This window comes from Bombyx mandarina, chromosome 11 (assembly GCF_030267445.1).
Source record: "Bombyx mandarina strain Sakado chromosome 11, ASM3026744v2".
NCBI lineage: Eukaryota > Metazoa > Arthropoda > Insecta > Lepidoptera > Bombycidae > Bombyx > Bombyx mandarina.
The window spans coordinates 6002768-6026866 of NC_143218.1; the positions used below are offsets into that span (position 1 = coordinate 6002768).

General features: G+C 41.5%; 1 protein-coding gene and 1 long non-coding RNA gene across 5 annotated transcripts in view; one reads left to right on the forward strand and one right to left on the reverse strand.

Annotated features, from left to right (window-relative positions):
• The window catches only part of LOC149501960 (uncharacterized), a 396223-nt gene that overhangs the window by 121878 nt on the left and 250246 nt on the right, over nt 1-24099 (reverse strand). The gene's annotated exons all lie outside the window — the stretch shown is intronic.
• Nucleotides 12959-24099, forward strand: part of NetA (Netrin-A) — a 215628-nt gene continuing 204487 nt past the window's right edge. For 2 of the 4 annotated variants that reach the window (XM_089730812.1, XM_089730810.1), the window contains exon 1: nt 12963-14187. In XM_089730812.1, coding sequence (XP_089586938.1) covers nt 13164-14187 — 1024 coding nt within the window. In that variant the 5' untranslated portion in view covers nt 12963-13163. Of the gene's footprint in view, nt 14188-24099 lie in introns of all 4 variants that reach the window. The other 2 variants (XM_089730811.1, XM_089730813.1) reach the window with 2 other exon arrangements.

The window sequence follows — 24099 nt, forward strand, 5'->3', positions numbered from 1 at the left end:
TATACTGTCTAGTATATAAAGTTATAAATAAATAAATAAAATTATGAAGTTCAGTGTGAAGGGCAGGGATTAGCAATAGGAGTCATTCTGAATCAATTGAGACTTCATCTTTAATAACAGATGACCAGTATGCTCGTTCGTTTTATTTTGTAAGGAAGGGTGATCTAACTCATAGTCGGCCTACTGTTAAGTGGTTGCCAATGAGACTGGTTGACTTCGAAGCTTCACTCTACAGACCGGAAGGCAATAGAAAAAGGCAGCGTGGTGGTACCTGTACATGTGCTTACAACACGTTTCACCAGTAGACTACTACTAAACAAAGTGTACAAGTATTAGTGTCTCAAAGTATAAATGCATTTCTGCGTATCGTGCCTAGTTCTTGGAGCGGTGCCAACGCCGACTAATAGACGATAATTTGATAACTGCTCGTGACATATTACTGTTATTCTTGTATAATGCCTAAAAAATTGATACTCCTGTTTGTTTGTGTTCTCCGCCTTGCATCGTGTTCCTCAGTGCTGAGGATCGTGAGCTTTATGGACCATTTTAGTTGGAACTATGTTCCTCCATTCTTTACCGTCCTCTAAGCAGTGGGTAGCGACATTGATGCCGGAGTCTAATGTCGTCTTAATTTGATCGGATCACCGCATGGGGCTACGCCCATTTGGTCTCCTTCCTTCGATTTTGCCGGTGATGAGTACTTTTTCGAGATTGTCGCCCCTCACGAAAAACTCGAAAATCATACGTAGGCAAGTGGTGGAAAGTCTTGTGACGCCTTAAAAATTTGTACTAATATTACACGGTATAATAATAAACGAGCGACCACCACGTATTAAAAAAATCTTATTCATTAATTCAATAAACTTGTTGGATGAATTATCCATTTACCAATTATTACATCGGAGCGCAGTTAGGATTAGCAGTCGTTATGAATATTAATCACCAGCTCATCCAACAGATTAATGAATTTCATCAAAGTTTGCGGTGGTTTTGTGTATTTGGGGATTCTACAAATAATTTTACCAGTATTTGTTTCCCTTAATCCCTACATTCAGAGTAGTTATATTGAAAAACAGAGCCAGTGGTCCAGCCGTTTTGATGCGATGTGTTTACGAAAAGCACTTTACATATTTTATATTTAAAAACACTCCTACTGTTTGATCTCGTGTTTATTAATTCATTTTATTATTTCCCATATTTTAAATTATTTCGAAAGGTCGTAAATACTCCGAAACGCATTCGAATATAGTATTAGTACTGTACTGTACTGTACTCTTCTATTAATTAAGGTACTGACGCATCAGCTTATTAAGCTGCTATAATAATAATAAAATAAGTATTGAACTGATCGCTACATAGAAGATCCTTATTGTGTTAGGAAACAGTAACAATGCGTTTTTTCCAAAGTATTTTCATGTAATATTTTATGGAGTAAACAAATAATACAAATTAGCGTGGGCCGACAATTCGTCAGAAAAGTTTAAATCCCACATGCCCTTAAAGCTCTCGTACTTGTTCGAGACTTAACGGTGCTTTCATATCTTAGACAGTGGTATCCAATTATCAATCATTGTTATACGATATTGAGGTTTCTAGCTTACGCGCACACTAAGCGGATGGGATCGGCCAGCGTTGATCAAAATCGACTCAGATGAGGTGTTTTAACTGTCATTAACAAACTGCCATTTTTTTGTTACTTCTCGTCTAAAAGCAGGTACTAGGAATGGCCAGACACAGTATTAAACTTGGGATTAGCAGACCATAGTCTCAGAGTGAGTTTTAAATTGAAATAAATAAATAATCGAAGTAAAATCACACACAGTCACCTGGTTCTGAACTAGACGTCCTGCATTACATAGGAAACAGAAATATGACATACATAATTAAATACGTTAAAAAAACACGTGTGGCACTCGGGGACTGCCACGGTAAAGCTATTGCATAGCATTTTTTATCCACGTATGCAATTATAATTAAACAATAATAATTTAATATTAAAACAATAATAAAATAAGACCACTGTATATTTATAAACATTAATAAAAGCAAAACATTAACTGTCCCCTTCACGCTCATAAGCTAGACCGCGCGAGAGAGAGATGGGCAGACTTTTCATGATGCGCATGCAGTGCGGCGTCACGCCGCGTGCTTATCACAAAATCTACACAAGCGCAACGTGTGAATGTGTTGAACGCGAGCTACATGGTAGGTGGAGTGGGGTGTTAAGTTTTATTTTCGTTACGGAATTTCTTGTTTCGGTCGCCACGCTCAAAGCCCGCGATAAAAGCTATGCAATAGCTTACTAAACTAAACAGTTAGGTACCGCAAATGAATAGTTTGTAACAGGAATGTTTGCCCCGAGTTTGGCCAAAACGTATTACAGCATCGGCTGTGTGGAGTTTGTGTAGCTGTTTAATCTAACGCGCAAGTCGAAGAGGTATCATGCTGAGGACTTTTGAGTGAAGTACTCCAAGTGACGTTTACCTTTCGTAATCATCAAAGAGTCTTTACTGAAGTTGATGCCGCATTCATTTAGGTGATGCGCAACTTGGAAACTGAGAATAGCATTTCGCACTAATGGCTTAGCGGCGTCATGTGCTTTTTGACGGTTCTTGCTATAGGTTGCAGGGTCGTGAATGGGATTTTTTATCGTAATGATAGATGGGTTTATTTCTGATCTGGTATTAAGTAGATACTACTACGTTAAACCGAAATGGGTAACTGCGTCGTCGTAGGATTGTGCAGGACGATAGTAGCTCTATGATTGTAAAGTAGCGCTTTTGAGGAAGTAACAATGATGGTGGCATCTATTTAGGCTGGTACATTTTCGCGGTTGATTACCCAAATTTATAATTGCAAGTTTCTAGTTGATCACGTTTATTTAAAAAAAATGGACACTCGCTCTGATTTAACCGCGGCGATAATAAATAATTTTGCGGGTTTGATTTTTATTACACGATGTTATTCCTTTACCGTGGAAGTCAATCGTGAACATTTGTTGAGTACGTATTTCATTAGAAACGAACACCGGTGCATCTCTCAACACGAATGCACGAATGACTTTCTTATCCTTTAGGCCACGACGACTTAGTCATTAAGCCACAGAAATGATGTAAATCTTTAGGTAAGCAGTTTGATCTGTATCATGATTATCCCATAAATTCTTTTACACATCATTTAAACTTTTGATGCAAAGAAAACATGCTCTATCTTAATGATTTATCCAAAGGATGTTGTTTTTGCCTTGCGTTTTTAGTGCTTCAGCCCAAACGCTGTGACGTCACTGTCTTCCGGATCACGTTTTTGCTCACATTCCCCGAAGTCCCGGAGATACGCGCGGTGCGTGTGTGTCACTTTTGGTAAATGCTCTTAGGGGCTTATCCTCGATGATTTTACCTATCGACATTGACATCGTACGACATCGTACATTGCAAAATAGCAGTACTTACTAAGTTAACTACTTTGTTGAAAGAATACAGTTACGATCATCTACTGGTTTGGTAAGTGGTATTGTAAGTTCGCATGGATAGGCTCCACTATGCTGTCTCTTTCTGTAACAAAGCGATTATGTCGTTGTGGCCTAAAGGATAAGACGCACAGTGCATTCGTAAGCATCGGTGTTAGAATCCTGCCGGCAAGTATTAATTTTTCCAATGAAATACATACTTAACAAATATTTACCCTCGTAACCACTTAACACCAGGTGGGCCGTGAGCTTGTCCACCCACCGAAGAAAAAAAATGCATTCTGTAGAAAATAGGATGGTAAAGTCGTCGTACAACAAAATTTAGACTTTGACCTCATGTGTTAAGATGGGAAATGACATTCACGTTGTAATGTCTATATGAATCAGATCGCCTGATACCAAGTTTGCCGTGAGATTTAAATTTCGCAATATGTTCAAACGATATCGAAACCCTCAGAATTGTGACTGACTAGATGGACATGTCGAGTCGGCGTCGATAAGTAATTGTCCACTAAACTGGCTGCGTTCTCAGTTTTTGTATGAGTTCGGCTTGGGGACCATAAATGCACTGTCGTTTACACAGATTAAACGAAACGCAGAAGATCTACGCGAAAAATATTCAATATCTTTTTAAAATGTAGAAAAATATCAGCTTATTACGTTGTTTGCAAGTCGCTAAAACTCGAATAAGGCTTTTTGGACTCGTCTGATTTTTGTCTTGGCTTATCTCAGAAGCTGTTGAACCAATTGGACTGTATTTTTTTCGGATTATGGGCTTGATGTTTAGGAGCTGTGTGTTTGCGAAATATCAGCCTTGTAAGAAAGAGGTGAATTCTACGTTCTCGTTTAACCATAATACCATTGATCAGTAAAGAATATGCGTTCTCTACACCCGCAGTACGCTGTGTCGTTTGTCCGATGTCCATACGCGGGTAATGGCTGCGATTAGTAGCCGGGTTTTTGTGACCCGATCTCTCCGGATTGTATCTTGCATGTGACGGCGTACTGGTATGCGATTACACTTGCTAAATTATCATTTTTTTTAAGACTTAGTTTTTTTCAGTTGCTTTGGGGTGAAATACAATATAGTTCATTGTGCACCAAGGGAAAAAAGTTGGACATTTTCTCCCACGTGTAAAATTGCCACCCGAGCCGAAGGCGAGGTTGGCAAACACGCTGGAGGAAATGTCCAACTTTTCTCCCGCGCTGCACATACTATTTTTTCTCCTACCAGGCCGAAAGTTCATGGAGTACCGAGCCGGGGTCCAGGGGTGAAGCTTTGGCCGGGGCTAGGGGGGGGCGGTAGGTGCGTGAGAGCTGACGTAGACACTAACGCGCATGCGCACTTGTACCCAGGGAGAAAAAGTTACACTTTCTTCCCTGTACAACGGGAGGAAAAGTTACACTTTCTTCCCTGTACAGCGCGACGAAAACCGAACTTTCGGCGTAGGTAGGAGAAATTTTTTGTTTACTGGTGGTAGATACTCGTGGTTCGAAGGCCTTTTCAATCTCACCAGGACAGGTGGGCGAGCAAAGGCTCAGCCAGAAGGGATGGGATTTGCTAACAGCTGCCCGAGCGAACTACAGGTAATAAACAGACCGTAATATGCAACTTAGAAGTATCCTAGATTGGTTCCGTGATTCTGTTATTAATTTTTGAGAAGCCGTAAGTGACCAATATAAGAAGGACTCCAGATCCGCTTCCCGCCTGGTAAATATTTTTGGGAAACTTATTTCATCGTAGACAATCGTAATTTGGGCATCTCGAATACAGCGTGTTAAATTAACTTCTTTGGGTTCTGTATAGGTACATACAGACGCAATCAATAATGCTTACCTAGTCTGAGTTCTATAATTGTCTAAATTATAATTTAGTCTCAGCAGTGAAATATTTTGTATTTATTAATACGATTTCATTATTATTTCGTAAAATGTTTGTCGCACGCACGACCGATAGCGCGCGAGTGCCTTCAACTGGTGCCATAGCTGAGGTTATTACAAATTGTCTCACACGACCTCATCTTAAAAGATGTGTGGAATATTTATTGTCTATGGAATTCAGTAACCTCTTTAATAATGGTTGGCTCGTGAATCCATCCTACAATACAGTGTGCGCGTGAATGAAGTGAAACTTCTTTTTCGATGTGTAGTATTGTGGTTTTCTTCATTTTCCATCCTTAAATCAGATTGCTCTTGTAATAGGGAATGCTGTGCATAAGAGATGCGACATCTTCAATATTTATATTATATATATTTCGAATTATAGTTAGAAAAATAAATATATATATTTTTTTAAATACTCATAGGTTCATTAAAATATTGGACGCTACACGTTGCTAACACTCGCGCTGGTCTGTAACAGGTATACTACGCGCATACGTTCGAGTGCCACGCATTCACTTTCGCTCTGTCTCTTTCTATTCCCCCTCCCCAGGAGCGTTAAACGTTTAACGCAACCTTGTTGGAAGTCGCATTAGAAGTTTCACTTCAAAAACAAATTTTAGCAATAATCACAGTGCAGCGAAGCCGCATCTCTCTAGTTCTTTACAAAAAGCAAGACCGTACCGTAGTGAGATCAACAGCTACATGGACCGGGCGTTTTGCTTAACCTGTCTCGAGTTGACTCCCAGTACTTCAATGTTTCTAAGCCTACAAAAGGCGGCGGTCTCCAAGTCCTCGCCATATCGAGATATGTGTATTCCGAGAATGTATAATTACTGGTTAATCGTCAGTTTTTCCAATGTTATGGATTGATCGCTTCATATTTGTCATGTTATGATATGGCGGTGTTTTTGTGAGGCGAATGATTTATGGCTGCTTGTCAACAACGGAGTCCGTAATTATCGGTATAAATGGAGATATTGTTATTATTTTATTATTATTAAATGTTATTATTACTGGTGGTAGGACCTCTTGTGAGTCCGCACGGGTAGGTATAACCACCCTGCCTATTTCTGCCGTGAAGCATTTTGGATTGAAGGGCGGGGCAGCCATTGTAACTATACTGAGACCTTAGAACTTATATCTCAAGGTGGGTGACGCATTTACGTTGTAGATGTCTATGGGCTCCAGTAACCGCTTAACACCAGGTGGGCTGTGACCTCGTCCACGCATCTAAGCAATAAAAAAATATTGTATTAGATGAGCTCACAATCTACGTGTTAATTTATTATTGGAAACCGTACACATAATATAGCATTAACGGAGTGGGTAGCGACCATGAGAAATGAGGTTTATTTTGAAAATGAAAGAAAAAAGATCCAGCACAGTAAATTACGACTTTGCCACCGACTGAGATTGTAAATTTAAGATTGAGGTGAAAATTTTTACATTAACTTACAGATCCGTAATCTGTGGTAGATTCTACGAAGCACTGAACTAGTGTTAGCATTGCAGATGCGTGAACACATATATAGATGAAATATCCTATTTATTGAATAGAATAAGGCAGCACATATCGGAAGGCTCAATGCCTCATCATTTTCATTTTAAAAGTTTCGGAACACTGCACAGTCTTCGAGGTCGCATACGCCAAAATAAACACGACATTAAATTAAGTTTTATTTATCTCGCCCCGCGAAAACCGAAGAAAATATTGTAAGCATATAATATACATACTATATACATATATTTGCCCATTCTGTTTAAGAATTTATAGGAGAGCCATTTAAAGTTTAAAATTTGGAAAAAAACATCCTGTTAAAAAAAACTTCTTCAGCTATTTGAATGGGGTAAACATAATTGAAGTTCAATTATATACATCGAAATATTAATGCTAAATACCAAATAAAACGGATTTTTAATTACAAAGATAAATGTGGCGTATTAAGCCAAATGTCGCTTAAACCAAATAGCTTTTCACCACTCGATATATACGAGTATATACATATATAAATATTTATTAACTTTATTTATTAACTTAAATATCTATATATTAATACGTGAAGCAAAAACTTTGTACCCCTTTTTACGAAAATTGCGCGGATGGAGGAGTATGAAATTTCTCACACTTATAGAAAATACAGAGGTGTGCACAATGCTAATATTTTTTTTAAATAATGCATAAAGGGTACTTTAAATCAATAATGAAAACATTACACACACTACCATGTATTTGACACAACACATACATAAAAATATACTCTTTGTTTACTGTCAATTGGGAAACTTTTGTTATTGTTTAAAGTCTGTGGTCGAATTGAAAATATGTAGATTAATAATGTTTGTCTTTAAATTTATTGATCTATAGTGCAGTTTTGGTGAATACTGTGATTATATTATCGAAATATAATAGTGTTTGACAATAGAACCATAATAATGTTTAAACTTATAATTTCAATTAATTACAGTCGAATCTCGACTACTGCGGGGCCACTAGTATTTTTAGTTTTAGTTTCAAGTGACAGTCTTTTGAAGTCGTCGTGGCCTAAAGGATAAGACGTCCGGTGTATTCGTATGTAGCGATGCACCGGTGTTCGAATCCCGCAGGCGGGTACCAATTTTTCTAATGAAATACGTACTCAACAAATGTTCACGATTGACTTCCACGGTGAATCCACCGTGGAAGTTCCACATCGTGTAATAAAAACCAAACCCGCAAAATTATAATTTGCGTAATCACTGGTGGTAGGACCTCTTGTGAGTCCGCACGGGTAGGTACCACCACCCCGCCTATTTCTGCCGTGAAGCAGTAATGCGTTTCGGTTCGAAGGGTGGGGTTGCCGTTGTAACTGTACTGAGATCTTAGAACTTATATCTCGAGGTGGGTGGCGCATTTACGTTGTAAATGTCTATGGGCTCCAGTAACCACTTAACACCAGGTGGGCTGTGAGCTCGTCCATCATTCTAAGCAATAAAAAAAAAAGTCTTTTTGACATTATTCTGTGCAGTGATTTCAATCGCAATGTGCTAACGCAATACACGAGACATGTGATTATGTAAATGTAGAGTGTATTGAAACAATCGTAAAGGAATCCCACTGATGATACGTTGCGAAGTAAGCTCACGACTGCTAACCTGTTTACGTGTGAGTTGGAGAACATGTCGTTTGAGTACAAGAATACGTAACACATTAGGATAATGTCATATGTTTATACAATGCTCGGTGTCTCTGGTTTCATGCCCTTTTTTCTTGTAGTATTAATTAAAAATATTCTTAATCCTGTGATTATGGCTCATTTATTTAAGTGATTATCTAAGCTCACAGTAATCACAACGTGAATGGAGCCACCCAAGTCTCAATTGCTTAGTGTAACGGCTGCTCAACTCTTAAAATCCAAATACATAACTGCTTAGCAGCAAAAACGTAGAGAGTGGTAGTATCGAACCATACGAGCTCACCAAACGCCCTGCCTTTAGTTATATTTCTTGCGGGTTTAATTTTTATTACACGATGTTTTCCCTTCAACGTGACAGTCATATGTAAGCATGTATCAACACGTATTTCATTAGAAAAACTGTATTTAATATTGTTTTCGTTAAACAATCTTGTGATTCTAATGCTATGTTTATATAATTCCGTTCTATTTCCTCCACGAAACAACCATATTCTAAGATATGCATCTGCCAACATTTCGTTGTTCCTAAATTACCAGGAACAATGGAAACCCTAATAAAATTTGACACAATTTCACAGGCCATTTCGGGTGCTCTTATCAAGCAGGTTGCTTTGATACTGTTACGCGAAAATTGTTATACTCGGTATATTAGGAACGTACCTGTTGCGAATAAATTTAATTTGAAATATTTGAATTTGAGGTTAGATTTAAATGTTTTATTGAATGAGTCATTCTATATGTTAAAACTAATGAATTTTAATAATGGCCTATAACATCCGTTTTGCTTTAAATAAGCAATGCTTCCAGAATATTTAACGTTAGGTGCTTACGAAATTCATAGACACATAAATTTGCGTAATTACAGGTGATAAGTGTCGGTAGAGCCGCACTCCATAATTATGCAGCAAAGCAATTACGTGTTCTGAATTAGTAGGATAGCCCCTATTCTAGTGCAATGAGACTTCGATCTGCCATTTTAAGGCCCGCGGTAAAACTAGCGTGTATTCCACAGGTACAGACAATCAAACTGTTATAATATATGTGCAGTTACCAACTTATTTCTTAAATGATAGGCACGTGTAAGCTGCTCGGAATGTATTAATTTGTGTATTTTTTATACCCGTAAAAGCTCGCCCATAAATATATTAAAATTATTTTTAAATCTTAAATACTATCTAATACAATATCGATATCGACTAGTCCAAGAAAATACTAGATATACTCACCTGTTTACAAATTCCTCTCTCGTCATTTGCCTACTTTCAGCTACTACCGGTGTGGTTGAGGGCCCGGAACACTAATTACCGTCCATGTCCGATGTTCAGATAAGGGTATAATTACATCTTCCGCGTTGTACAGTCGAAGGGAAACTTGTTATTTTAAAATTAAATATTCGTCTATCGTATTTAGCGAAGGGTTATACTAAGGTTGGGTGAGATTTCACAGGTTCTGTTCTGCTTAAGACTTGAGACTAAAGAGTTTGGACATGTCGTGGATATCTCAATAGTGGTTTACAACGACTGCTTCACTCTTTGAAACGGTAAGCATTTCATGCCGGAGGTAGGCAGGGCGTTGGTACCGGCATTATGTATCGCCGTTCACCACTTAACACCAATTTGGCCTGGAGCTTGTTCAGCCGTCTGACGAACAAGACGTTTGCTCTACGTGCAATAGGAAAATAAATTGCAAATAATATTATTTAAGACTTCCATTGCTGTCTGTACCCAGTAACCCTTCGTTACAGAAAATTGACAAGATCCGAATTCGACCCGATGTAATTTTGATTCAAAACTTATCTTTACTTTGTTTGATATCGAAATGGCTCGTATATGACGTTGACACATGACATCGGTTCTCATATGTGATCACAGGGTCTGTCAATAGAGGCTCTATTATTATTTATTAAAAAAACACTTTTATAATTTCATTTCATATTCACTTCATTTATCACACTGTGCTTAATAAATAATGGAATCGTAACAATATGTATATGTATATAGTGAATTAAAATTTTTAAATAAATTTGTCAACATTTTAAGAATGTTTTAAATCACATGCAAAGACTTCAGAAATTAATATATGATATTATTATCTAAATATTAGGTTTGTTTATTTGATCGTTCCGCCACAGCGGATTAATCGATCAACAGGATATGTGGCTCGAAAAATCTTATATTTAATGATGGAGAAAACTGCCGTGCATTCCATCTGAAGCAAAATGGTCACCGAAGACCCTAAATCAAAATATTTTTTTATCCAGGTAGGACTATACGGGTGCTTTTAAAACGTCATAATTTTATGAAGAGCCGAGATTTAGTTCCGTCACTGATGAGATGGAACGATGTGAAACTGATGGCTCGTTCTCTTTCAAATACAGGTAATCTTCCTTATTACTGGTGATAGGACCTCTTGTCCGCACGGGTAGGTACCACCACCCCGCCTATTTCTGCCGTGAAGCAGTAATGCGTTTCGGTTTGAAGGGTGGGGCAGCCGTTGTAATTATAGTGAGACCTTAGAACTTATATCTCGAGGTGGGTGGCGCATTCACGTTGTAAATGTCTATGGGCTGCAGTAACCACTTAACACTAGTTGAGCTGTGAGTTCGTCTACCCATCTAAGCAATAAAAAAAAATTTCCTGTATGTATTTTAGGTATAAAAATAAGCAGTAAAATTTCGGTTTTCATGTATCGTGTGTTCATAGTGCATAATGTAATTTTCTAAATAATTTTAAATAAAAATCTCGTTATCGTTTTGTAAAAGTACCGTGTCTTAAGAGGGTTTTCAGGTATTTTTCTTTTCGTGGTAGAGTGAAACCGTGTTTTAAAATACCGTGTTATAGGTGGGTTACCTTTATATGAGTGTACATTACCTTAATTTAAAAAAATATTACAAATAATACATCAGTAAGTATATCAACATCGCAAATTTCTATTTAGTATTATGTATATAATATATATATATATATTGTTGAAAAATCGTATGACTACGTGTGTCATTGTTTTAAAATAAAAAATAAATAACACAAGTGAAATCGAGAGCCGCTTCTAGTGTAGCATGACTTGGACCAAGCTTGCCATCGGGGAGAAGGGTTAGTAAAGTGCCCTTGATTTTATTAGCGTTCGTGATTTATGGTGACCAATTATTGTGTTTGTAGTTTTATTTTATCGTACACTCGCATAGGCAATTTTAGTGTTCCGTCAATAAAATGATCGTTATAATTTGACGTCAGTGTCTTCGTTTGTTACAAACCCATTTTTTTAGATAGGCAGCTCACTATCCTCCTTGTGTTAAATAAGCGTAGACCAAAGATATCATAACTTGAATGCCGTCACAAATCTTGAAGTCTAAGTCTCTCATCATCATTATTCATCATTATCCTGCCCTTCTCCCAGTCACCTGGGGTCGGCGCAACATGTTTTCTCCTTCCATACTCTTCTATCATATACCATTTCTTCGCTCACTCCCCTCCTACCCATATCGTCTTTCACACAATCCATCCATTTCTTCTTAGGTCTACCTCTTCCTCTAAATCCTTCCACATTCATAGTTAACACTCTCTTAACAACCTCATTTTCATTTCGTCTCATCACATGTCCATACCATCTCAAACGTGCACTCCTCAGCTTCTCTGTTACAGGTGCCGCTTTCAGACTTCCTCTAACATTGAAGTCTAAGTCTCTATTGTATATAAATATATTGACTCTGAAAGCTTTTAACCTACGACTCGCTTAGTTAAGTTAAGTAACAATAGGTTATATTTTGGAGTGTTTAGTGTTTTTTTTTATATGAAGGAACGATAAACTTATGCCATAATATATATATATTATATTGCGCATACAAATCGCGCTCTACCAGCTCTAAAATTTAAAATCTGTCGTGAATATAGAGTTTTTGTTAATAAAACATCTTGATAAATGCCCTCGTGTACAATGGGTAGAGAACATGAATTAGACGCAGGTAAAGTATGGCGATCTATACAATCAACTCTATGTAGAGCTCTCGTTCGAAGGGGATCGTTGCTGTGGAATTTTGTGTTTGTGTTTGCGGTAATTAAATTAATTTCGTTTTGTTAGACTTATGTGTTTAAATTAAGCGAGAATTTTCCGGGAAGCACATTGTGGTGAATCAATAAATAACGTTAAAAATATAGGTAAATTTAACATATCGATGTTGCTTGTTAAGTGTAATCTGTGTTGATGTAACACAAATTATAGTTGAAAACACAAACCCGTCAGTCTTGTTTGAAGAATGTTAATTATCTTTATCATAACGTCAACATTTAAACCGTCGTAACGTTTTATGTGAGTCTTGATAAAAACAAGCAACTAATCACAACAATTTGTAGTCGATCGGTCGGGAGAGACAACGGGCCGCGACTGATACACATACGTCAATTCACACTAATAAAATAGAACAATCAACGGACATATTAATACGATCGCGGGCTATTATTAAAACGAGGAACTTTCACTAATAACGTGTAAAAAAAGTCGGAGCGCACACCGGAGTGCGAGTACAAAAGCTCCGGTCGGAAAGCTCCGCTCCCCGCCAGTTGTGCGGCGAACGTGGATCGGATCGCACGTGCCGCCCTCTGTAGCGAGTGCCGCGAACTTGTCGCGAGTGTAAGTGTAAGTGAGCGATGGCAGCTCTGGTGTCGGCGCTGCTGCTGGCGGTGATGCTGGCTGCCGCGGTGGCCACCCCACCGGACCCCTGCTACGAGGAGTCGCGCCCTCGGAGGTGCATCCCCGATTTCGTGAATGCTGCTTTCGGTGCCCCCGTGATCGCGTCTTCAGCGTGCGGCCGCCGCGGGCCCGAGAACCTGTGCGACCCTCCACTCGACCAGTCTCCGGAGCTGGCTTGCAGGGTGTGCGACGCGGCTCGGCCTGACCGCCGCCACCCGTCGCTTTATCTCACAGACCTCAACAATCCCAATAACATAACGTGTTGGCGCTCGGCCGCGCTCATGCCAGCCTCATACGACTCACCTCCCGACAATGTGTCGCTGACCCTCTCCCTCGGGAAGAAATATGAGTTGACGTACATCAGCCTACAGTTCTGTCCGAAGTCTGCCCGACCAGACTCAGTGGCGATCTACAAGAGTGCAGATTACGGGCTCAACTGGCAACCTTTCCAGTTCTACTCGAGTCAGTGTCGGCGGGTGTACGGCCGGCCCAACAAGGCCACGGTGACCGCCGCGAACGAGCAGGAGGCGAGGTGCTCCGATACCCACCGTCTGGCCGGCGACAGTGCAGGAGGCGCGCGACTTGCATTTAGTACCCTAGAGGGTCGACCCAGCGCTTCCAACTTCGACCTCTCCCCTGTGCTTCAGGACTGGGTGACCGCAACAGACGTGAGAGTCGTGTTTAATCGCTTGCACATGGTCAACGAAGGCGACGAGATAGATTTGAAGAAGCAGGCGGCTCCTGGCACACAGCACTACGCGGTATCTGATTTCGCCGTCGGAGGTCGGTGCAAGTGCAACGGGCACGCGTCGCGCTGCATCCCGATGAAGGAAGGAGAGGGCTCCAGTGCTGGTGGAGTGGTGCAACTGGCCTGCGACTGCAAGCACAACACCGCCGGTCGAGATTGCGAGAGATGCAAGCCGTTCCACTTCGACAGACCCTGGGGCCGCGCGACCGCACGAGATGCCAACGAATGTAAAGGTCAGTCTAATGTTTATCACGAAATCGCAAAAATGTAGTTATTTTGATATCGAAGACCAAAGATATGACAATACAAATACTGCGACAAATACAACTTAGTCGTCGTGGCTTAAAAGATAAAGACGTCCGGTGCATTTGTGTTGAGCGTTACACCGGTGTTCGAATCTCAGGCGGGTACCAATTTTTCTAATGAAATACGCACTCAACAAATGTTTACGATTGACTTCCACGTTGAAGGAATAATAACATCGTGTAATAAAAATCAAACCCGCAAAATTACAATTTGCGTAATTACTGGTGGTAGGACCTCTTGTGAGTCCGCGCGGTTAGGTACCACCACCCCGGCTATTTCTGCCGTGAAGCAGTAATGCGTTTCGGTTTGAAGGGTGGGGCAGCTGTTGTAACTATACTGAGACCTTAGAACTTATATCTCAAGGTGGGTGGCGCATTTACGTTGTAGATGTCTATGGGCTCCAGTAACCACTTAACACCAGGTGGGCTGTGAGCTCGTCCACCCTTCTAAGCAATAAAAAAAAACTATCTTAATTAAATAACGACTGTACCACCCTTCAAACTGGATCGCAGCTTAAGCATCAACGGAAGGGATGCCTTGCAGTAGAAATAGGATTACCTTATAGAACCTAGCTATCCGCGGGGGCTAACAACTTGCCTTACCGTCGTATGAACGAAGTAAATAGTTAAAAAGTAATATTTAAGTTTCATCATAATATTACTCGTATATATATATATATATATATATATATTTTTATTGCTTAGATGTGTGGACGAGCTCACAGCCCACCTGGTGTTAAGTGGTTACTGAAGCCCATAGACATCTATAACGTAAACGCGCCACACACCTTGAGATATAAGTTCTAAGGTCTCAGTATAGTTACAACGGCTGCCCCACCCTTCAAACCGAAACGCATTACTGCTTCATGGCAGAAACAGGAGGGGCGGTGGTACCTACCTGTGCGGACTCACAAGAGGTCCTACCACCAGTAATTACGCAAATTATAATTTTGCGGGTTTGATTTTTATTACACGATGTTATTCCTTCACCGTGATTAGCTTCTATGGTTGTGAAGGTTTCCTCCGAATTGAATCTCTAGGTTGACGAGTAGCTTGTCAGTCACGCTACTAGATTCTAGGTACACATTATTTATGGACTCCAACAATAGATCAAACGTATCGTCTCCTCCGACCGCAACTGGCGAGATTTTTGCCCGTTGTATTGTTCGCAGTTTCGTTGCAATATTTATGAGTTACGTTGACCAGTTATTTTACGTGTCTCGTTTTCACGATTTATAGTTCTATAAAAGAGTTATTTATACGTTTAGTTGTGTTTCGTGTTGCAATCGAGCCATTCTTGTTTAATGAACATTAACATCTGGGAAGGGAATTTTTAATTCGTTTTCCTGGCTGAGCTCTCTGGTCGTGGTTTTGCATAGCATTTAAAAAAAAAATATTGCTTATATGGGTGGACGAGCTCACAGCCCACCTGGTGTTAAGTGGTTACTGGAGCCCATAGACATCTACAACGTAAATGCGCCACCCACCTTGAGATATAAGCTCTGAGGTCTCAAGTATAGTTACAACGGCTGCCCCGCCCTTCGAACCGAAACGCATTAAACGCATTACTGCTTCACGGCAAAAATAGGCGAGGTGGTGGTACCTGCCCACGCGGACTCACAAGACCTCCTACCACTAGTCATCAGTCAGTCAGTCAGCATTCTGATTTATTAATAATTATTATCTACATGTGTCGTAGTACCTTAATCTGACCATAAACTGACTCGCTGGAGCTGTAGTTATCGCTTCTGACTGTTACGGCAGGGTCGTGGGTTCGATTCCCACATCGGGCAAAAGTTCGTTTGATGAACATGTTTGTTTGCTCTTTGTCTGGGTGTTTATTAGTTATCTATACATTTATTTTTTAAACGTATATAAATATGTCAGTCTCAGGTACAAGGAACACAAGGAATCCTAATTTGCGGTCCGGTAATCGCGCGTGATTTGTTCCCAGTTAATAATAATATTTATTAATATGCTTTGTATTTATTGCGATCTAAAATTGAAAGACTTATACGTTTAGTGTAACCGAAACTGTTCTAAGTTAACAATTATAGTTTTAATAAGGCCTTAAAAATTTTTGCACTAACTTTAATGCGAAGACACAGGTTAAGATGGGCGAGGACGTTGCCTGCACCCTGCCTATTTCTGCCGTGAAGCAGTAATGCGTTTCGGTATGAAGGGTGGGGCAGCCGTTGTAACTATACTGAGATCTTAGAACTTATATCTCAAGGTGGGTGGCGCATTTACGTTGTAGATGTCCATGGGCTCCAGTAACCACTTAACATCCGGTGGGCTGTGAGCTCGACCACCCACCTAAGCAATAAAAAAAAAAAAAAAAACGTTTTGTTCTAAAGTTATTTAACGGCAATAAGTTTGTCATTTACAATTGTCAAAAACAAAGTGACTCGAAATGTTTAGTCTTTTCCCGCCTGATTCATTTATGACACAAAAGATCTATTGAAAATGTTGCGTGGACAAGACTTGTCTTGCCCGATGTTAAGCGGTTAGTTAGTTGAGTCTAATATGTAGTGAATGTTGACGTAGACTTTGACACGCGAATCAGTCTAAATTCTTACTTGAATCGCAAAAAAAAGATTATCTTCTGATGTTTTTCCTCGCTCATTGATACGTAATAATGATTACGCCTTAATTTAGCTACAAAAACGAAAGAAAAATAATTGTAGACCGCTTTTTTTAAAGCCATCAACGTGGTTTATTGTTATGTAAAAAAAATGGAAACAGTTTTTTTTTCGTCTTAACTGCAAATAAGTCAATAATCAAACAAAGAGAAAATGTAATACATAACTCATTACTAACATACCACATAACTACATTTAAGACTCAACAAAATACATCTTGAGATGTTGGGAATAATCGTCGACCACTGTGCGAATCTTATTTGTGTTACCTCTCAATTTTATCTCAATTTATTGGGTTTGGATGGTGTTTTGCCTACGGCCTGTGAGTTTGCATTGACGCTGGTCGCTCCGTTTTGCCTATTTCTAACGCGAAGCAATAGATTCTGAACGCATCTTTCGATGTGGGTGATTGCATTTATTTTGACGCGTGTAATTCAAGTAACCACTTTGGGCAGGTTAGGCCACAAGAGGCGTTAATTTTATTGCCCATTATTCTATTACAGTAACATTAATAAATATACTATGTGCGATAAGTATAACGATAAGTATTGTTTAAATGAATGAAGGAACAGTATGTTAAACAAAACATAGATTAGAATTACAATCCGGAACTCTAGAACAATGGTCGCTCGAAAGCACCAAGCGGTTCCGTATTCAATAATCTGAAGTAATTCCAGTACGAATATTATGTTTGTGCAGCTTGCGACGCACAAAGACGTGAGCAGAACTTCCGAAAGCTTTTTGATTGTACATCTTTTTTATGATCAACTGATTGTGAGTGATCAATGCTGTTTATGGACATCGGTATTGCTAAGTGCTAGTCAAAAGTTTTCAAGCTTCATTCTAGACTTTAGTAATACGTGTTAGATTTTTTTGCTAACGGTAGGGCGTCTTACGATAAAGGTATCTCAATGCAACTAATTTTGCCGTAATGGAGTAATGCATTTCGGTTTGAAGGGTGAGGCAGCCGTTGTACTGTAAAATTGACATTTCGAACGCAAGCCTCAAGGTGGGTGGCAGGATTTAGGTTGTCGATGTCTATGGACTCCATTTAACTGCAGATGGGTTTGGAAAGACAGTGAATAATGAGGGGTGATTCTAGAAAATATGTAAGTATTGAATATGTAAGGATTCAAAAAGGATATACAGGTACAATTGTGGCGTTGTCGCGATTGAGCGTGGACTGTATTTATTGTTTTTAGATATTTATTTTACCCTTAAAAACAACAAACAAATTTAAAGACTGAATATCAGAGAAATATAAAATTGATGCGTTGAAAGAGAAAGAGTGTAATGGCGGACGTCGCTCTTTTGTTGTTATTTTGTTACGACAGGTTACGACCAACATCATCCTATAGAGATCTGTCTTTTTTCCTGCCTATGCTGATAGCCTTGAGAGGCTATTTCAGCCTGACATTTAAACGTTCAGAATCTGAACAACAGTCCTTTAGTTAAGTTGTGGCTGTCTTACTTGGTCATGAATAGAACGTATTTATTATTACAACCAGTGCTACGATTTAATTCCTTCTTTATTATTGTTATGTTATTGTTTCCAACGTTTCGTATAGTTCACAGTTGTCGCGGTCGTGACGATCGCAAAACAATAAAATTACAATATTAAGTGCGAGATTAAATCGAGAAATAAATGTTCAATATGTCTACGAATATTATTATTTTTATTGTTTTTTTATTGGCCTTGTAGGCAGACGGGCATACGGCCCACCTGATGGTGAGTGGTTACCGTCGCCCATGGACTTCAGCAATGCCAGGGGCAGAGCCAAGCCGCTGTCTACCATATAGAAACGCGAATCGAATAGAGACGCGCGAAGAAAATACAAGAGTTCATATTTGTAAAAAATATCATAGTAAACTATGGTTACTATTCTATGGACGACATGTTCATAGTGTACCTAGTGTATATATATTCTATACCAGTGGGAGGGCGTCTTGTGAGTCCGCACGGGTAGGCACCTTGTCTATTTCTGCCGTGAAGCAGTAATGCGTTTCGGTTTCAAGAGTGGGGCAGCTGTTGTACTGTAAAATCGGAGACCTTAGAACTTATATATCAAGGTGCGTGGCGCCATTTACGTTGTAAATATCTATAGGCTCCAGTAACCATTTAATACTAGGCGGGCTTGAGCTCGTTCATATATCTGAGCAATAAAAAAATAAAAACAATTTTGTGGGGTCAAATTGCACGCTGTATCGACTGTCTGATAGTGGCAACAGTTTGGTTGTATCTGAAGCATTGCTGATTCCCGTGAGCCGCAATTACGATTCACTAACAGACTGGCGATCGTTCACTTGCCATCAAAGGCATAAAAAATCACAACGTTATATTAGAAATTCCTACTGACATTCTGTATCATCTCGGAACCACAATGTACGACTAACAAACCCTCTCGTACGATAATAAGCGGTCGCCCACGCGCGTCGCCGCTATGATTTGTGACCGCGCTCATCGTGTACTGTCATAAATTTCCGAACTAATATATTTTTAATGTCTCTCGAAGGCTTCTTGTTTGTTTTTCGGCATTTCACAAGATTAAGGTCTGAGGAGTTTATTGCTGTGAAAGAGGGAAGGAGCTTATTTGCTAGACGGAGTTGAGTGATTGCTGGAGATCATAGACATTCTGAATTGCAAGATTAAGGTCTGAGGAGTTTATTGCTGTTAAAAGAGTAAGAACTCATTTGCTAGCCGGAGTTGAGTTGATTGCTGTAGATCACAGATATCACGACGCGAATGCTTTGAGACGTTCGAGGTTCAAATTGCTATTGTAATGTACAACAGCTATCATTTCAAAGTGTGTTATAGACGAAGTGTAGTGCAAAATGGCTACCCCACCCCTTTTTTTTTTTTTTTTTTTTTTTTTTTCGGGTAGAAGGCCGAACCTCCTACGAGGTCCCCGCGCAAAAGGGGCGCGCGGGGTATGTGAGACTCAACGATCTGCATGGTGTTGTGAGCAGACCGCGGGCCCAAGGATTTTAGAGCCCACCCACTAAACGACTCCCCTGCACTCTTACACCCGACGTCCGATCCCCTCCGAGGTCAGAACCCGGATGAGGTAGGGGGGCTACCGCGGTCAACACTACAACCAGACGGCGCGGCTCACCCCAAGGACGCCCAGCCGACGGAGCCTTCGAGGCGAATCGAAGGCTCTGAAACGTCGGCCGTCTCGGTACGGCAGCCCGTCGGGCCGCCCAGACGGTGCCGCTGGTGTCCCGGAATACCCCGCTGGACCAGAACCAGCCTGCCAGGTCGGGACGCGATACACCGTCGACCGGTCGCTCTAATCACTCCACGGCAGCGCGCTAGAGTGCTGGTAGCGCGCCGCGCGGCCTCACCCCCTCAGGTCGCCCCTTGACCTTCACCGGGGGGAGGCCGCCACCTACAGGGGCCGGGACGTACGGGCGTATTCCCGCCTCCGGCCCCCGGCTCGACGGCGACGGATCGGTGCGGAAAGGGAAGAGCTCTCCCTCTCTCGCTCCGCCGCCTCCTTCTGCGAGATGGTGGACTCGCAGAAGTCGAGCATCGCCTTCCAGGACGCGTCGCTGCCGAGCATCGTAGCCACGACGCGCGGCAGCGAAAGGTCCTCTCCAATGACCGCGACGAGGGCAGCGTGTTGCTCGTCGAATCCAGAGCAACGCGCCAGCGTGTGTTCCGCTGTGTCTTCCTCGTCGCGGTCCGCGCAGTGGTGGCACTGCGCCGTCGGTTCCCTTCCGGCTATCTTGTGCAAGTACCGGCCGAAACAACCATGGCCGGTAAGCATCTGCGTTAGCCGGAAGGTGAGGCATCCGCGGTCGCGGCCCACCCAGTCCGCGAGAACCGGGCGGACCGCCTCGACGGTTCGGAGGCCGGCCGACGGGTCTGCCAAGCGGCGAGACCACGCCTCCAGCACGGACCGCCGAGATTGGAGCCTCCGCGCTCGAACTACTCCTTCGCCGGGGCGCCCTTCCCCCCTAGAGCGAAGGTCGCTACGCCACCGGTAATCGGCAGCGAGCGCCTCCGCCTCCAGGTCCCAGGGTGGCGTCCCGGCGAGCAAGCACGCCGCCTCGAATGAGACGGTGCGGTATCCTCGGATCGCCCTGACCGCAATCGCGCGCTGCGGACGTCGCAGCGCCGCGACGTTCTTGCGGGTCAGGGCGTGGCACCATACGGGAGCCCCGTATAGTGCCATCGACCGCACCACCCCCATGTAGAGGCGGCGCGCCACCTGATCGGGACCCCCGACGTTTGGAAGCAGCCGGCTCAAAGAGCCGGCCGTCGCCATCAGTCGAGGGCCCAACTTCTCAAAGTGAGCGCGGAAGTTCCACCGACCGTCCAGTTCGAGGCCGAGGTACCGAAGACCGGTCACCCCGACCCCGACGCGGACGCCTCCGATCACGAGGTGGGCACCCAGAGGCGGCGCTCGTCCCGGCCCGTGAAATAACAGGGCCTGGGTTTTGTCGAGCGCCACCTCGAGCCCCAACCGTCGGATCCTGGTGACGACGTGTGCCACGCCTGCGCACGCCAGACGGGCAGACTCCCGGTAGTCCCTCCCCGGAGCTACGACCGACGTGTCGTCAGCGTAACAAATTACGCTGAGCCCGGGGAGGGGACCCCGTATGACGCCCCGCAGGACCCAGTCGTAGCCGATGTTCCACAGCAGGGGGCCCAGGACAGACCCCTGCGGAACACCGCGCTCGACGGGGAAGCGGTACATCGCCCCACCGTGTCCGATGCATTGGATCGACCTGCCCTCGAGATAGGAGCCGATCAGTCGGCGGAGGTATGCGGGGACGCCGTGATACTCCAGCGCCCCCGCGATCACCGACCAGGGCAGGGTGTTGAAGGCGTTCCTTACATCTAAGGATAACGCCATCGCCACCCCGCCCCGGGATACGGCTTCGTCGGAGAGGGCCCGCACGCGCAGAATTGCGTCGATAGTCGAGCGGCCCTCTCTGAAGCCGTATTGCTCCGCCGAAAGATCGGGACCCGTCTCGGTCAGGTGCCGGACGATGCGGGCGGCTACCCCACCCCTCAGATATCTAAAAAGAACATTTTTTTTGCTTTTCATCCTTTTTGAATGTGTGTGTGTATGTGTTTGTTGCTGAGAATATAAAAAAGCGACGGGAAAAAAGTTTACGCATTGGATTAAAACCGGAAAACGAAGAAAAAGTACTTTTGTAATCTATTGTCGAATTACGGATCAATAAAAGACACGTGATCGGAAGAGTTTGAGCATGCTGTGCAAGTTCTCTATTATACCAAAGAGATACTACATGAATTTAATACACTGAATTTCGGTGTTCTTTAATAAAATACTTACGTCTTGCCATTATCAGTTTATAAATAAGATGATAAACAACGTAAATAATGTTATCTAGTAGTTTGTTGTGTGAAGTTCTCAACAACTTCCTCGTTACTGTAAAGTTTATTTATCATAACCTCATTTTTGTGTAGCCGCGCGAGCCAAAAGAGGTTTATGAACCAGCTGTTAAAGTTAAGCGTCCCACTAAATGAAGCTATTCTCTTCCTATGAATTACATGAGCAACTATACTCCGACTCCTAATATTAGATATAACAAATATTATTCCGATCGAGATTTAAATCGTGTTCCCTTGGTACAATATCTGCAATTGCTCGACTAACCATTCGGTCAAAGTAAAATTAATTATTATATTATGTAATACTAGTAACCATTCGGTCAAAGTAAAATTAATTATTATATTATGTAATACTAGCTGACCCGGCAAACGTTATTTTGCTATATATAAGATTTCTAGGGAATCCCTAGTGTAGAAAAAAAAAACTAACTTATTGTAAGTGTGTAAGGATGTGGTAAATGAGTGAAAGAGGTATGTATGTAGCGCTGTGAGCGATGAGGGAATATAAAAATAACAAAACCTCATTCAACCACATAATGCCTCACATTATAAAAAAAATAAAAAAAAAAAAGCTAAAATAGATAGTAGCCGATTCTCAGACCTACTGAACATGCATATAAAATTTCATAAAAATCGGTCAAACCGTTTCAGAGGAGTATGGTAACTAACATTGTGACACGAGAATTTTATATATACGATAAAAAATCGCTGAAGTAATCAAAAGTATTTGAAAATCAAGAAGTATGTTATAATGACAAATCTTTTAAATGCGCTATTAGGTGGCAGATATAGAGAGTACAGTGATCTTTCAATGCTTACAATACAGGCCGCAAGTAATTACACGCGTATGTTCTCTATGTACGCTCTGTAGACTCCAAAACGGCTGGATCGATTTCCATGAATGTTTCAGAAAATCTTCAGAGATTTGCCTAAGGGGTGATTTTAAATGATCGGATCTAAGTCAAACCAAATAATAGGCAGCAAAACGAGCCGTATTTCATGTGACCCACTGGTAGATTCAGCGAAGCACGGCTCTTGCTAGGGTTTGTGTTAGCAACATCGTCAGGGTTGAGCCCCGCGAGCTCACCTACTACTTAAGGTTACGCTGATATGGTCTCTATAGACTATTAGTTTAGGTACAAAAAAAATATAGAATCAATCCGTCATTTTGAAGGTCGTTCGTAGTTACATATTCGGTTTGTGTTTTCTTAACAAAATATGCTTACAGTCGGTATTTCAATCCGAAGCTGAAATGGACTTTATTTAGAATTAGAGCGTGCTCTAGACCAGCTAATTTTGCCGTGAAAGAATCTCGTATACGGAATACAGTACTCCTTCACGGCATAAATTTGAAAATAAAATATCCCACACGACGGAACGTACCCAAGAAGAAGTGTTATTGTATGTAAAAATCGCCTTAATTCTTATGCGCTAATGCTATGACATTTTTCCTAGTAACCGTATTCTCCGTGTTAAACTATTTTCTATTGTGAAGATATATCGGGTCTTTATTTTTATTATCTCATTGTATCTCCGATTGATAACGTCGACTGTCTAAAGGTACTGCTGTACAGAAAAGATAGAGCTACAGCTTCATGTTTTGTTTCCTGAATACTAAAAGAAGACTAAAATTTATACGAAACGAAGTGCGTTATTATCTACCAAATCATATTAACAGTTCAAGAGTTGCGGATTCCAAGTTCGTCAAGTCACACTCATATGATATACACGTTTGTTTGCTCTTTGGTTGGACGTTTAATATCTATTAAAGCCGTATGTAGGTATGTATGTCTCTGGTTTCCAAAGAAGAGGGAATCGTTTGGGGAATAG